General features: G+C 42.9%; 1 protein-coding gene across 1 annotated transcript in view; it reads left to right on the forward strand.

Annotated features, from left to right (window-relative positions):
• The window catches only part of RAB3B (RAB3B, member RAS oncogene family), a 74,132-nt gene extending 66,740 nt beyond the window's left edge, over positions 1-7,392 (forward strand). The window contains exon 5 of the mRNA XM_065929061.1: positions 3,591-7,392. Within this exon, the coding sequence (XP_065785133.1) occupies positions 3,591-3,778 (188 nt within the window). The 3' untranslated portion in view covers positions 3,779-7,392. The remainder of the gene's footprint in view (positions 1-3,590) is intronic.
• The last annotated feature ends 6,195 nt before the right edge of the window (positions 7,393-13,587 follow it).

Genomic DNA, 13,587 nt, shown 5'->3' on the forward strand with positions numbered 1-13,587 from the left:
ACTGCCTGCTTCCCTAAACAGTATCACTTGTAACAAACCCGTCAAAGGCCAGAAAGTCAATTTTTATGATATTCATTAAGGACAGGCTACATGCTGAAGAGTCTCTAAAGCCAGCTGAGTTTCAACAGCCCGTGGATAACGACCCAGCACCCACTTCCTTCCTTATCTTGTCCTCAATTAGCAGGCACTTCTATGGCTTGCCTTACTCAGGTCGGGAAGTGGACCCCAGAAGAGGCTGTCCACCAGAGGTGAGCTAATGTAATTGTGAATGCCTTCAGGCAGGGATGGCCTAGGGAAGAGGAGCCTTGTTTGTGCCTGGGGGGCTTCAGCCCTCTCTGTGGACAATGAGATATTAGAAAGAGGGAGGAGGAAAAAGACTCCCCTCCTGTGTGTATGAGAGGATGATCAAAGAGGGAGAAAGTGGTGAAGTGGAGGTAAAAGGAGCAGATGAAAGAAGAGCAGAAAGAAGCTGTCATTGTAACAAGCAACTTTGTACAGCAATTTATCCATCATCTGGCTCCATGCTCCCAACTGCTCTTGGCAGGAAGATGCTGTGATTATTCCTATTTGACAAATGAGGAGTTTGAGGCTCAGAGAGGTTAAGTGATTCAGAAAGATAAAGTGACTTGCCCAGATTCAGATACTGTGGTAGACAGATAAAAGCAAAGGAGGCCAAAGAGACTTGTAAAGTAAGAAAAAAAATATGAGCAGAAAGAAAGAAAAAAGGAAAGTGAAAGGGAGAAAGATGAAGAAATGAGAGGCAGGGCTGTGTATGGACATGGAAGCCAGCCAAACCCAGATCTAAACCCAATTTCCACTCACACAGTCATGTGACCTTGTGTGAGTTATGTAATCTCTTGGAGCCTTCATTTTTCTTTTACAAATTGGAGTTGATATATTTACCTCAGAGGCTATTATGAGGATTAAGTAAGAATATTTGTAAAGCTCCTAGCATAGCATCTGGCATACAGTAGGTACTCAACAAATATTAATGATCCCAAGGAATGTGAGGAACAGAAGAGAAAAAGAGCTAAAATGGGTAAAAGCAAAGAGGGAAGTTTTTGAAGAGAAATAAAAGATGGACTTGGAAGGAAGGGAAAGAGGAAGGTGGATGGACAAAAGAGGAGGAAATAGGCTGGTGCAGGGATGAAATAGAGAAAGCAGGTTCATGCATCTAAGGACTGCCACCAACCTGGCTAGGACTCCTCAGTTGGGAAGTGGCCACTTTATCTGAATCAGGAGGACCTTTTTCTCGTCTCCTGGGACAACCAGGTTCTGGTCATTGTCACAGAAAGTATCTTTGAGGGTCTTAAGGCACAAAATGTAAGAAAGTCTCACGCTTCAGATGCAGTTTTTCCTGGGCCATTTGTCAGGATCTTGTGAGGCAGGAGAGATCCAGAGTAATTCCTGGGAATTGAGGGAGGAGAAAGCCCTTAGAGGGGAGATAAGCCAGTGTGTCTGTGGGTAGAAAGAGCAAATGAAGCTTTACTTATTTGGTGAAGATCTTGGGGTGCCTCCCAGAGTCTAGACTAGAGCTGGCCAGGCTGCGGTAACCGGGGGGCCCAGGGAAAGAGGAGCAAAAGCCCTGGTCAAAAAGGACAAGCTTAGGCTTCTTATACTGATGACCTTGGGCAGGTCAGCTTTTTTCCTCAGAGCCACAGAGTGGGTGTTAGTGAAATGGAGAGGGTCTGCCTGGATCCTCCATCCCCCAGAGGTGACATGAGGATCAAATGAAATAAGGCATGCAATCAATGCCTTGGAAATGGAAGTGTTGTATATACATAGTCACGTAGTCACTCTCAAAAAACATCTAATTATTACTCCCACGCTGTCTCACCCCATCAGGTACAGGAGTGTATACTTTACCTGCATTCTCTTGTTTAATCCTTGAAATAAATCTATGAGATAGGTAAGATTATCCCAATTTACCAACCAGGAAATTGATTCATAAAAAAATAGGTGACTTGCTGGGGATTACACAACTAGTTAATGATAGAGCCAGGAACAATCTGACTCAGGATCCTGGGTCACTGAACCATCTCCTTCAAGCAGAGACCTCCTTGAAGCAGCAAGCCCTCCTTGCTTCAAAGCCTGAGCACTGGCTATATTAATGCAGAGTGTTCTATCAAGGGGGCATGAAAGGGAAGGGAAAAATCCTTACTGCTATCTCTCTTCTCTCTCTTTTTAAAAATTTTATTGGAGTATAGTTGCTTTACAATAATGTGTTAGTTTACACTGTACAGCAAAGTGAATCAGCTGTACATATACATGTATTCAGGCTTCCTTGGTGGCTCAACCAGTAAAGAATCTGCCTGCAGTGCAGGAGACCCAGGTTCGATCCCTGGGTCAGGAAGATCCCCTGGAGAAGAGAATGGCTACCCATGCCAGTATTCTTTTTTTTTTTTAATTTTATTTTATTAGTTGGAGGCTAATTACTTCACAACATTTCAGTGGGTTTTGTCATACATTGACATGAATCAGCCATAGAGTTACATGTATTCCCCATCCCGATCCCCCCTCCCACCTCCCTCTCCACCCGACTCCTCAGGGTCCTCCCAGTGCACCAGGCCCGAGCACTTGTCTCATGCATCCCACCTGGGCTGGTGATCTGTTTCACCATAGATAATATACATGCTGTTCTTTCAAAACATCCCACCCTCATCTTCTCCCACAGAGTTCAAAAGTCTGTTCTGTACTTCTGTGTCTCTTTTTCTGTTTTGCATATAGGGTTATCATTACCATCTTCCTAAATTCCATATATATGTGTTAGTATGCTGTAATGTTCTTTATCTTTCTGGCTTACTTCACTCTGTATAATGGGCTCTGTATAATTTCATCCATCTCATTAGAACTGATTCAAATGAATTCTTTTTAACGGCTAAGTAATATTCCATGGTGTATATGTACCACAGCTTTCTTACCCATTCATCTGCTGATGGGCATCTAGGTTGCTTCCATGTCCTGGCTATTATAAACAGTGCTGCGATGAACACTGGGGTGCACGTATCTCTTTCAGATCTGGATTCCTCAGTGTGTATGCCCAGAAGTGGTATTGCTGGGTCATATGGCAGTTCTATTTCCAGTTTTTTAAGAAATCTCCACACTGTTCTCCATAGTGGCTGTACTAGTTTGCATTCCCACCAACAGTGTAAGAGGGTTCCCTTTTCTCCACACCCTCTCCAGCATGTATTGCTTGTAGACTTTTGGATAGCAGCCATCCTGACTGGCGTGTAATGGTACCTCATTGTGGTTTTGATTTGCATTTCTCTGATAATGAGTGATGTTGAGCATCTTTTCATGTGTTTGTTAGCCATCTGTATGTCTTCTTTGGAGAAATCCATTCCAGTATTCTTGCCTGGAGAATCTTAGGGATGGAAGAGCCCAGTGGGCTATAGTCCATGGGGTTGCCAAGAGTCAGACATGACTGAGTGACTAACACACACATACATGTAGCTCCTCTTTTTTGGATTTCCTTCCCATTTAGGTCACCAGAGCATTCAGTAGAGTTCTCTGTGCTATACAGTAGCTATTCATTGGTTATCTATTTTATGCATAACATATGTCAATCCCAATCTCTCTTCTGTCTTCAGGGTTTGACTTCTTTGAAGCCAGTGCCAAGGAGAACATCAGCGTGAGGCAGGCCTTCGAGCGCCTGGTGGATGCCATTTGTGACAAGATGTCTGATACTCTGGACACAGACCCCTCCTTGCTGGGCACCTCCAAGAATACCCGTCTATCAGACACCCCGCCTCTGCTGCAGCAGAACTGCCCATGCTAGGCCAGGCCCACCACCCCGATCTCCTTTCATTGTGGCCCTATTCCCACTCTGCTTCCCTGTTACACTCTGTCCACCCCAAGCTGCGTTGCTGCTGTCGCTTGCCTGCAGTGGAGGTGGAAGCATGGCCCTGGGGTTCTCTACGGGTGGCCCCACTCACAGACACTCAGCACTAGACTAACTAGGTTACAATGTGGGTGGAGATTCGTTTGACAAAAGTTGACTCCACTCTACGAAGGCAGTTCACTACAGGGACTTGGAAAAGCAAGTCTCTTCTCTGCCTTTAAAATAAGATTCTCTCCCTCGACCAAAATTTGTCACACCCTTGCACACTTTTCAGGGCCTGGCTAACTGTGTAAAGTGAGACACACCTGCATAGCTAATCTTGAAAAAAAAAAAAAAAACCACACTCCTTACACAGCCTGCTTGTTTCATATCAGGCTCCCTGTGGGGCTTCCTCTCACCACTAGACAAGCCTTGTTTCTCAAAGCCCTCGTCTGTTACCACGGAGGCCCAGAGGGCTTGGGCAGTTGCTGTGGTGACAGGCCAGAGCTAATCTCCAGAGAGCTCAGCCTCTCTAAATGATGCTGAAAGAGCAACGGCTGAGTCAGGAAACACACTTAAAAGAAAAAGATTATCCCCTGCAAAATGTCAAAGGTTCCTGCTATATGGAAGAGCAAATGCATAAGTTCGAGGAAGACAAAAAGAGAAACACAGGCAAAATCAAGAAATGGGTCATAAACCTCTGATTTTGCTGCTTTCCAGTGGGTTCTCCACTGTGAGAACTCCATGACATTGGTCGTTGGTTCTTAGGCTCCCAGAATCTAAAAAATTTACAATTGGTGGGATCCCAAATTTTACCAAGTCTCACTAGTCAATTCCAATCTTCATATCTCTGACAAGTGGCTGTCAAGCCTCACAGTCAATCTCTTCTAAAGCATACTTCCTAGGCAGGGATGGGAGCTCAGTTTCCACACTATCTTTGGGTAGCTCATAATCAGAAAGTTTTCCTTGCTTTAAGCTGAAATCTGCCTGCTGGAAATTCTTCTTCCTCTTCCAACCCCATTTGTAGCATCTCTGTTGTCAGAGACTTCACAGTCTCTACTCCCTCTGCCATGTGACCCCCTTAGATGATTTGAGAACAGATACCATGACCCCTGGAAACTGCCGTTTCTTTAAGTCAATAGTTCTCATCCCATCTGCCATTCTTCTTAGGGTCCTCTCCCCATCCTGCCTTTTCCTCCAACCCGTGTTTCTATCACTCTTGAGTAGTCCAGCTGAGAAATCTGATTCAAAGCAGAATAAATCTTAAGTGGGCACAACCCTGAAAAAAAAATGAGAAAAGTGAACTCAGAGGTCCCTCATTCTCCTGAGAGTGAAACTTTGGTTTCTACCCAAGAGCTGATGTGAAACTACTACTTCATTTAACACCTGAAGAAAACAAAACCAGAAAACCCCTCTGGTACTGGAAATGAACCTAATGCATTAGCTCATGGTTCTAGCTTGTTTGGACACATTTGATTTGTTACTGAAACAATGATGTGGAGCTAGCAATGATTCCTGAAAATCTTTCATCCAGCCCTGGCCTGAATCTCCAGTTGTCTTCTGCACTAAAATGCTGCTTCAGAATTCAGTGGAGGAGGTGGGAGAGTCTCTCCCAAATTTACCTTCCATTCTGAACACAGTTTATTGTCCTAGGAAAGTGCATTAAAGAACCTTCAGGTTCAACTCTGTGGAGAGGTTACCTTCTGTGACACAGTGCAGAGGATAGCACTTTGAACTTGGAATCAGGAGACTCAGGCTCTGCCCTGAAATCAGGAGACTTAAAATCTCTGTCCTGTGATTCTGGACCAGTTCCTCCCCATCAGTGAGTCTTGATTTCCCACTTATAAAATGAGGGGACATTTGGGAAATCTTTTCAGTCTTTTCTGGCACTAATAACTCTGACAGCCTAATTTTCACCTTCAATATTTCAGTTGATCTGCAAAATAAACCCAAGAGATGAGGATTATCACCCCTATATCACTGTATCCAACACTGATATAAGTAAGCAAGTGATGCTTACTCAATACTAGGTGTTGCTCCAAGCACTTAATATGTATTAACTCATTTATCTTTTCAACATCTTTGTGAGGGAGGCACTATAACCCATCTCGTTTAAAGACAAGGAAATTAAGGAACAGATAGGTTCCCTAGCTTGTCTAAGGTCACCTAATGAGTAAATGGTAGAGCTGGGGTTCAAATCCAGAAAGTAGGCTCCAAAGTCTGTGCTCCTCACCACATTCTGTAGTACATTTTTATAGATAAACTGTGATCAGAAGAAGTTAAGAGACTTGGCCAAGATCACACAACTAGCAAGGGTTAGAGCCACAGTAGAATTCAGCCCCAAGGCCATCAGATTCCAAGTCCACTGAATAAAAGACATATCTCTAATTCGTTAATGAATTGTTCAACTACTCAGACTAATCTGAGGTGATAGCTGTCTTAACACTTCTGGGAAGGAGTCTCTGAGGAAGCCCAGGTACCATGGGCCTGAGCAAAAACTGCTCAGTGTTTCTGAGGCTTACGTGCTGGTGTTCCTTGTATCTGCCTCTGTCAGGCAATTTTTATCAAGCTCTGAAGCAGTGCGGTGAGTAGCCTGCCTGTGTCAGCAGTGGGTCATCTTGGGAGGTGTAACTTGATAAAATTCTCTGACTAAGAAAGAATGTGGTCCCTTGCCAAGGCAGTGTTTCTGGATGTGCTTTTTACACTATAAATTCCTATACAGGTCAGGAATAATTATTTTTCTGGGCAGTCACACCCTTCTACCCCAGTATTAGGATTTCAGACCAAGCTCCTCAGGACCCCTGGGTTTGTTAGTACATGTATTCAAATCCTTTCTCTCCTACTGAGTATCCAGGCAAAAACTGAATTTTTCACCTAAAGATTGTCAAAATCCTGAAAACTCAGGAGCCAATTCAAGGGAACAAGCATCTTCACAATAGACAGAATCAACAGTTAAATGTAATAGTGGCAAACTCTTCTACCAGGCAACAGACAGATCTGCTTGTTAGATGGCAATTCCTCAATCCTGCTCTGTGACCTCGTTTCTGCAGAGTGAAGGCAGCAGCTTCCAGCTGATTGTGGTGAATGTTCATCAATCATGGTAATAGTGCAATTAGGTTCAAGCTGCATAATATGTGTTATGGCAACTTGTCCCAGTTTTCATTTCGCTTAACATTCCAAATAAAAAGAGATTAAAAAAACCTCTTGACCTCTAAAAATGCAAAAGTTGGCCAAAAGTGCAATACAGTATTGTAGCTATTTACAGGATCTGGTTTAAATGCATGTGTATCTGTAAATACAAAGTGATTGGTGACAATACTGTCTTCTCAGTCTGTAGCATTATTAACTTCTAGGCAGAGCAATGCAGTAGATTGTACTGAATGGTCACAGACTCATTAAATATTGTATCTGGAAGGGAGTTTAGAGGAAATCTTGTCTGGGCTCCTCTTGGTACAGAAAGGAAGGTGGAGGCCCGGGGAGGGGGAGGAAATTTCTTAAGGCCACTCTGAGTGAATTTGTGATGGAGCCAGGACTAGGTCTTGGATCACCTCTAGGAAGAAATTCACTTCTGTATCTACTATAGGTCTGGCACTATTAAACACTGAATAAATATACATGAAAACAAATGGTCCCTGCTTGCAGGTACCTATAGTCTAATGGAGGTGCTTTTTTTGGAAATATCATTATCCCCAATTTGACAGGTAAGGAAACATAGCCTTGAGAAAGTTAACATGCCAAAGTCATTCATTTACTAATTGAACCCACCTCTGTCTAACTCTTGCTCTTTCAGTTTTCCTCTTCAGATTGTGTATTTGGGATATTGGTAGTAACAGATTTCCAAGGATTGTCAGAGTTAACAGCCTCACTTGGGGCATTTGTTTCACAATTGCTTTGTGACTGCAGCCTTATAATGTCCACAGAATGATATGAACATTCTCCAGACATGACTTTCCCACTTATACCACCTGCTCTTGCCCCAAGCTCCTTGCTTATGTATCAAGTTTCTTAAAGTGTCTTGAGTAATGTTTATTTGAGTTTGTTTGCCAACCATTTGGTGTAAGTAGAAGGAATTACAGCAGCGAGTGTCCTGGGATTTCATTGATTTCAGATTCCCCATCCCAAACCTACACTTGATTACCTGCTTCTGCTGAAGAATCAAGCAACAACCTGTGACTGGGAGGGCCTGTGAGAGGCAGGTCCATTGGATACAAATACTGTTAAGTGATGTTTTTGAAGGCCTGGATCCCTTATATGAAGTAGGCACAATTGAAATATATTCTTTCAACAAATTAGTGTCTAGTATGTGCCAGGATACAATCACTGGTAAACTAGACACAATCCTTGCCTTCATCAAGCTTATAATCTAACAGCTTGTTGTTTAGTCTAGACATTGTAAAATAATCACCAAAATATAATTACAAAGCACAATGAAGGAAAGCTACATCATTCTACGAGAACACAGAACTCTGAAACCTGTCACCTTTGTGGAGCTATTTCAGGGACCTCAGGAAGACCCCACTGCCCCTGGCCATCACTCTACATTTCTAAACAATTAAGCTTTCATCTTTTAGTTTAAACCTTTGATGTAACCTGATTGAACACAAATCCTCCAAAAAGAGTAAGAAGGAATTCCTTGGAGGTCCTGTGGTTAGGACTCTGACTTCAAACCCTGATCGAAGAACTGAGATCCCACAAGCCATGTGGTGTAGCCAAAAAAAAAAAAAAAGTGAAATATAGAATATCTGTACTTGTGAAACATCTGTAGACCACCTGATTCAGAGTTAATTGTCCTCTGAGACACATAACAAACCACTCCAAAATTTACTGATTTAAAATAATAAATGTTATTTCTCATCATTGGCTAGAGATAGGTAGATGGTTCCTCTGGCCAAGGTTGGATGGTCTAGAGTGGCTTCATTCATATGTCTGGAGTCCCAGCTGAGAGGACTAAGGTGGTGAGATCTTCTCTCTCCATGTTTTCATTCTTCAGAAAGCAACCCAAAGTTGTTCTCATGGTGGTAGAAGTTTTCCCAGCAGCATGAGAGGACAAGCTCCAATGCAGAAGCATTTTTCAAGCCTCTGTTTATATCATGTTTGCTCATGTCCAACTGAATAACAAGTCATACGGCCAAGCCTAATTTTAAGAGGTGGAAGAATAGATGCCATCTCTTGATAAGAAGAGCTGCAGAAAATTATGGCCATTTTTCAGCCTACCAAAGGAAATAACCCTAAGTCATCTGAAACCAAGTCTGGTAAAATTTCCTGGGACCTAAAACCTGGCTCTGAAGATAACCAAGGGAAATGACACAGCGGTTTACAACAGGCTTGTTTCTCATCATTTGTTTAGTTGTCCAAAGGGTATACTTTGGAGCAATCAACACATCTCATGGAGTTTAGATGCTTGTTTAACAGTTCATTTGGTTAGTTCTTAGCTCCCCACTGAGGGATGAGTCTGTCTTCTCATTCCATGGGATTCACTGTAATAATGATTGTGATTCCCATCTGAAGTTCCTGGCTGGAAGCCCAGCAGAAGGATTCAGTATATGCAAAAGAGATGACTAAAAGAACAGTTGATCCCTCTGCTCTAGATACACTTTCTTCCTTGAAGTCTCATCTATTCCTGAGGCTTTAGGTGCCACATCTTTGGTGATGACATGTATAAACAAGTGCCTAATATACATCTCCATGTCTCAAACTTACCATGTCCAGGAACTCTTGATTCTGCTCCAAATTTATTTTAACCCTAGTTTTCACAGAAATCTTGGTATAATTCCTAATTCCGTGTTTTTTTTTTCTTTTTCTTAGTGTCGACATCTAATCCAACAGGTCCTGTGATTCTCCTTCTAAAGTCTATCTCAAGTCTTCCCACTTTTGGAAGTAAGGCTTCCCTGATAGTTCAGTTGGTCAAGAATCCACCTGCAATGCAGGATACCCCAGTTCAATTTCTGGGTCAGGAAGATTTACTGGAGAAAGGATAGGCTAGCCACTCCCGTATTCTTGGGCTTCCCTTGTGGCTCAGCTGGTAAAGAATCTGCCTGCAAAGTAGGAGACCTGGGTTTGATCCCTGGGTTGGAAAGATCCCCTGGAGAAGGGAAAGGCTACCCACTCCAGTATTCTGGCCTGGAGAATTTCATGGACTGTGTAGATCATGGGGTTACAGAGAGTGTGACATGACTGAGCCATTTTCACTTTCATGGCCATGACATTGGTCCAAGGCACCATTGTTTCTCCCCTACCTAGGAGCTAACACAGAACTTGTAGCCACTTTCCCTACTCCATGCTTGCTCACTTATGGTTTACCCTCCACACAACAGCAAGTTTTTAAAAATATAAATGAATGAGCATTCAGTAACACTGAAGTCTACTTCAATGCCAGACATGAATCTAGAGACTTCCATTATTATTAATAATCATTATTTTATTGATTCTCGTTCTAGCCCTGAATCTGTTCCTCACTTGCGGCAGGATCTCTGGTAAATCATTTCTTTTGATAGCCAGCTATCATGTTTTCCCTCATTTCTTCCGAAAATGGCAACCTCTTCTTTTGTAGTACTACTACTTCCTCATCCAAACCAGGTGATTCTAGTGAAGACTGTCAGTAAAGGGGGCATGTGATCAAGTGGGGCCACTCAGAATCCTTCCTTACAAATCTTTTTAGCTGGAGCTATTTTCTTTCCTTTTGAATGGCAAATATACAGGGATGTGTGCTCTAAAACTGATGGTGTATCCTCAACCCACATGTAGAATACCACTCGGTAGTAAGAGAAAACAAGCTCATCACGCAGAGAGAAGCATAGATTTAAGATAAGAGAGTGTGTCTTGTGGATTTCTTATTGATTCTGGCTTCTTGAGGCTTGACTGGTCACCACATTCTTTGATTCTGCTAGACACCTCACTAGTTTCAATAAAGTCCCTATTGAGCTTTGCTCATTAGAGTTAGGTTCTTATCATTTGCAACCAAAGTCTATTCTTTCCTCCTTGGTTCTCAGTTTTCTTACTGCTCCAAATTTTTAAACACCAAGACTTCAGAAAATCCCATTTCTATGGGATTTTCATTTCTTATACCTGAATGCCTGAGGAAGAGGATTTTGCAAGGCAAAAAGCAGTTCTCCATGATGTCATCTCCTGATGATAGCACAGGCAAAGGTTACTATGGTTAGGTCACTGATCCACACAGTGTCTGGCTTCCCAAGTACCCAGAAACTACACAAAACATTTAATACCACTGCTGCAAGTTCATATCTGTTCCTATTTCTGTGCCAACTCAGTGACAGCCACCATCTTGAGAGAACACAGTTGAATGGACTGAGTTGTATGGCATATGCCTTCACCTGCTTCTCTTCTTTCATCTTGAAGTGACCAAACAGCAAATACCCAAATAGGAAGTCTCTTGAAAAGAGACTTGATTAAAAGAGTTTCCTTTGCTTGATGTAAAATTGTGCAATAGAAATGCAAAATAAGTCAGTAAGTCTCCGAGGAATGTAATTAGAATTGCATCTCTTCCTGGGGTTCACCAATGGGCTGGGATAAAGTTAACAGGTTGTGCAACCTTAGTTAAGTCACTCCCTATCTCTGAGCTTCAGGAGCTTACAGCAGATGGTTTCTTCAGGCGCTTGGCACTAATACTCTATGATTTTATGCCCATTTTCTGTAAGAGCTGCAAGTGGCAAACAAGGTTTTGGCAGGGAAATGTTGACTATGAAAGCCTCTTCTCTTCTTGGGTATAATTAAAACAGCCAAGGCTTTGTAACCCCCCTCATCACACAACCAGGTTTGTGACTCTTGTTTCTGAGGCTGTCAGAAAGCATCTTAACAATTAAGTGCATCTTAAGTGATGCACTTAAGTAATGCATCATTAAGTGATGGTTCCTGACTGCCTGTCCCAAGTCAGAGTTTCCTAAAGGGTCACAAGAGGAAGAGAAGAAACAAGAATCTCTGGGGAGACTTATTAAGAATGCAGCACAGACTCATGCATTTTGAGAAGAAATACTAGGGCAGGCAATGTTTAAGAGCCATAAATGCATTCTAATTCAAGGAGGACTAATTTATAGAGCACTAAGTGGATGCCAGACTCAGCTGGGTAAGATCTTTCTGAGGACAATCTCTATCATGCAGCTGGAATCCTGGAAACTAAAGGGTTGAGAGATTTGCATGTGCTGAATTATCTTCCAATCCCTCTAAACTTCAGACCACAGAATGAGGACCGAATATGCAGTATGGTGAGTGGTCTAAGATGGCTTGTAGTTCAACGGACCCAGGTTCAATTTGGTTCTTTGTCATTAACTAGTTGCATGACTTGGAGCAAATTAATCTCTCTCCATGCCTCAATTATTTCATATATAAATGGAAAATTAACTCTCTCCTCAAGAAACTGTTGAGAGGATTAATTGTGAGAATAGTATAAATAAAGTCTTTAGTGCAGGGCCTAACACACACAGTAAGTGCCAAATGTGTGGTGTTGCCAGTTGTGCTGCAGAAGTTCATCCCAATCGGGCAAAGCAGGGAGAAAATCCAACCTAGGATCTTTGTAAGGGCTCTTGGAGCAGAAACCAGAAAGACCCTGTGTAAACACTATGAGCAACAGAGCAATGGGGGTGGGACAGGGCCTGTAAGGAGGAGATGGAGCCTGAACTTGGAAAGTGGATGGAGAAAGAATCTCATTGGGAACAAGGGAAGAGAATCCAAGAAAATGGCTTTGAACAGTTCCGTTGCATGACCTTGTTGGGCTGGCTGCCCCCAGACACCTGACAGAATGTAGAAACCAGCCTCCGGAAGTGAAGAATAAGCCAAAAATGAGGTTTAGTGTTCTGGAGCCTCTGTTAGAGATTTCCTCCAATGTCCAGGAAACCAGGATCCTGGAGACCTGGGTTTGAGTCCTGCCTTTGCAATATATTAATAGTGTAACCTTGGGCAAAGATGTGTGCATGCATGCTAAGTCGCTTCAGTCATGTCCAACTCTTTACAATCCTCTGGACTGTAGCCTGCCAGGCTCCTCTGTCCATGGGATTCTTCAGGCAAGAATACTGGAGTGGGTAGCCATACCCTCCGCTAGAGGATCTTCCCGACCCAGGGGATCAAACCCACATCTCTTACATCTCCTGCATTGGCAGGTGGGTTCTTTACCATGAGCACTGCCTGGAAGCCCTTGAACAAACATGTATTCATCTGTAACATGAGATTAATAATTTTGCCTACTTCACAAAATACCTGTGACAGTCAGATGAAAGTACATTTTAGGAACTGCAGAACACTGGAGGCATGTAAGATGGAACCACTGAGAAGGGCTGGGGTAGGCAACAGGTGGCATTCATCATAGAATGAAACTGAGCATACCCCTCCCAGAGCCATTTCCAAAGATCCCCTCCTCCCTCCACCTCCTTTCCCATTCCCCTACATTTTGGTCCCTCACATGGAAATATCAGAGCCAGCATGCCCTACACCCAGAGGTTTGGTTGACTTCAGAGAAACTTCCAGAGGCTAAGAGCACTGAAAGGAATTAACCAGTGCATGTGGGACTGAATGAGCAGATCAGTGAGCTGAGACTGGGTGGGGACCCAGGAGGGGCAGACAGTGGAGTCCATATGCACTGTAATTAGAATAGCATAACAGAAATCACTAGTCACGTGTTTGGCACTTTATAGTTCCCAAAGCACTTTCTCACTGAAGCCCTAATGATCTTTGACACAACCCTGTAATGTGGGTTTTAGAATTTCCATTACTCAGATGGGGAAAACTGAGGCCTGACTCTGAGAAGCAACCAACCCAAG

The sequence above is a fragment of the Muntiacus reevesi genome, chromosome 1 (genome assembly GCF_963930625.1).
Source record: "Muntiacus reevesi chromosome 1, mMunRee1.1, whole genome shotgun sequence".
NCBI classification, from domain to species: domain Eukaryota; kingdom Metazoa; phylum Chordata; class Mammalia; order Artiodactyla; family Cervidae; genus Muntiacus; species Muntiacus reevesi.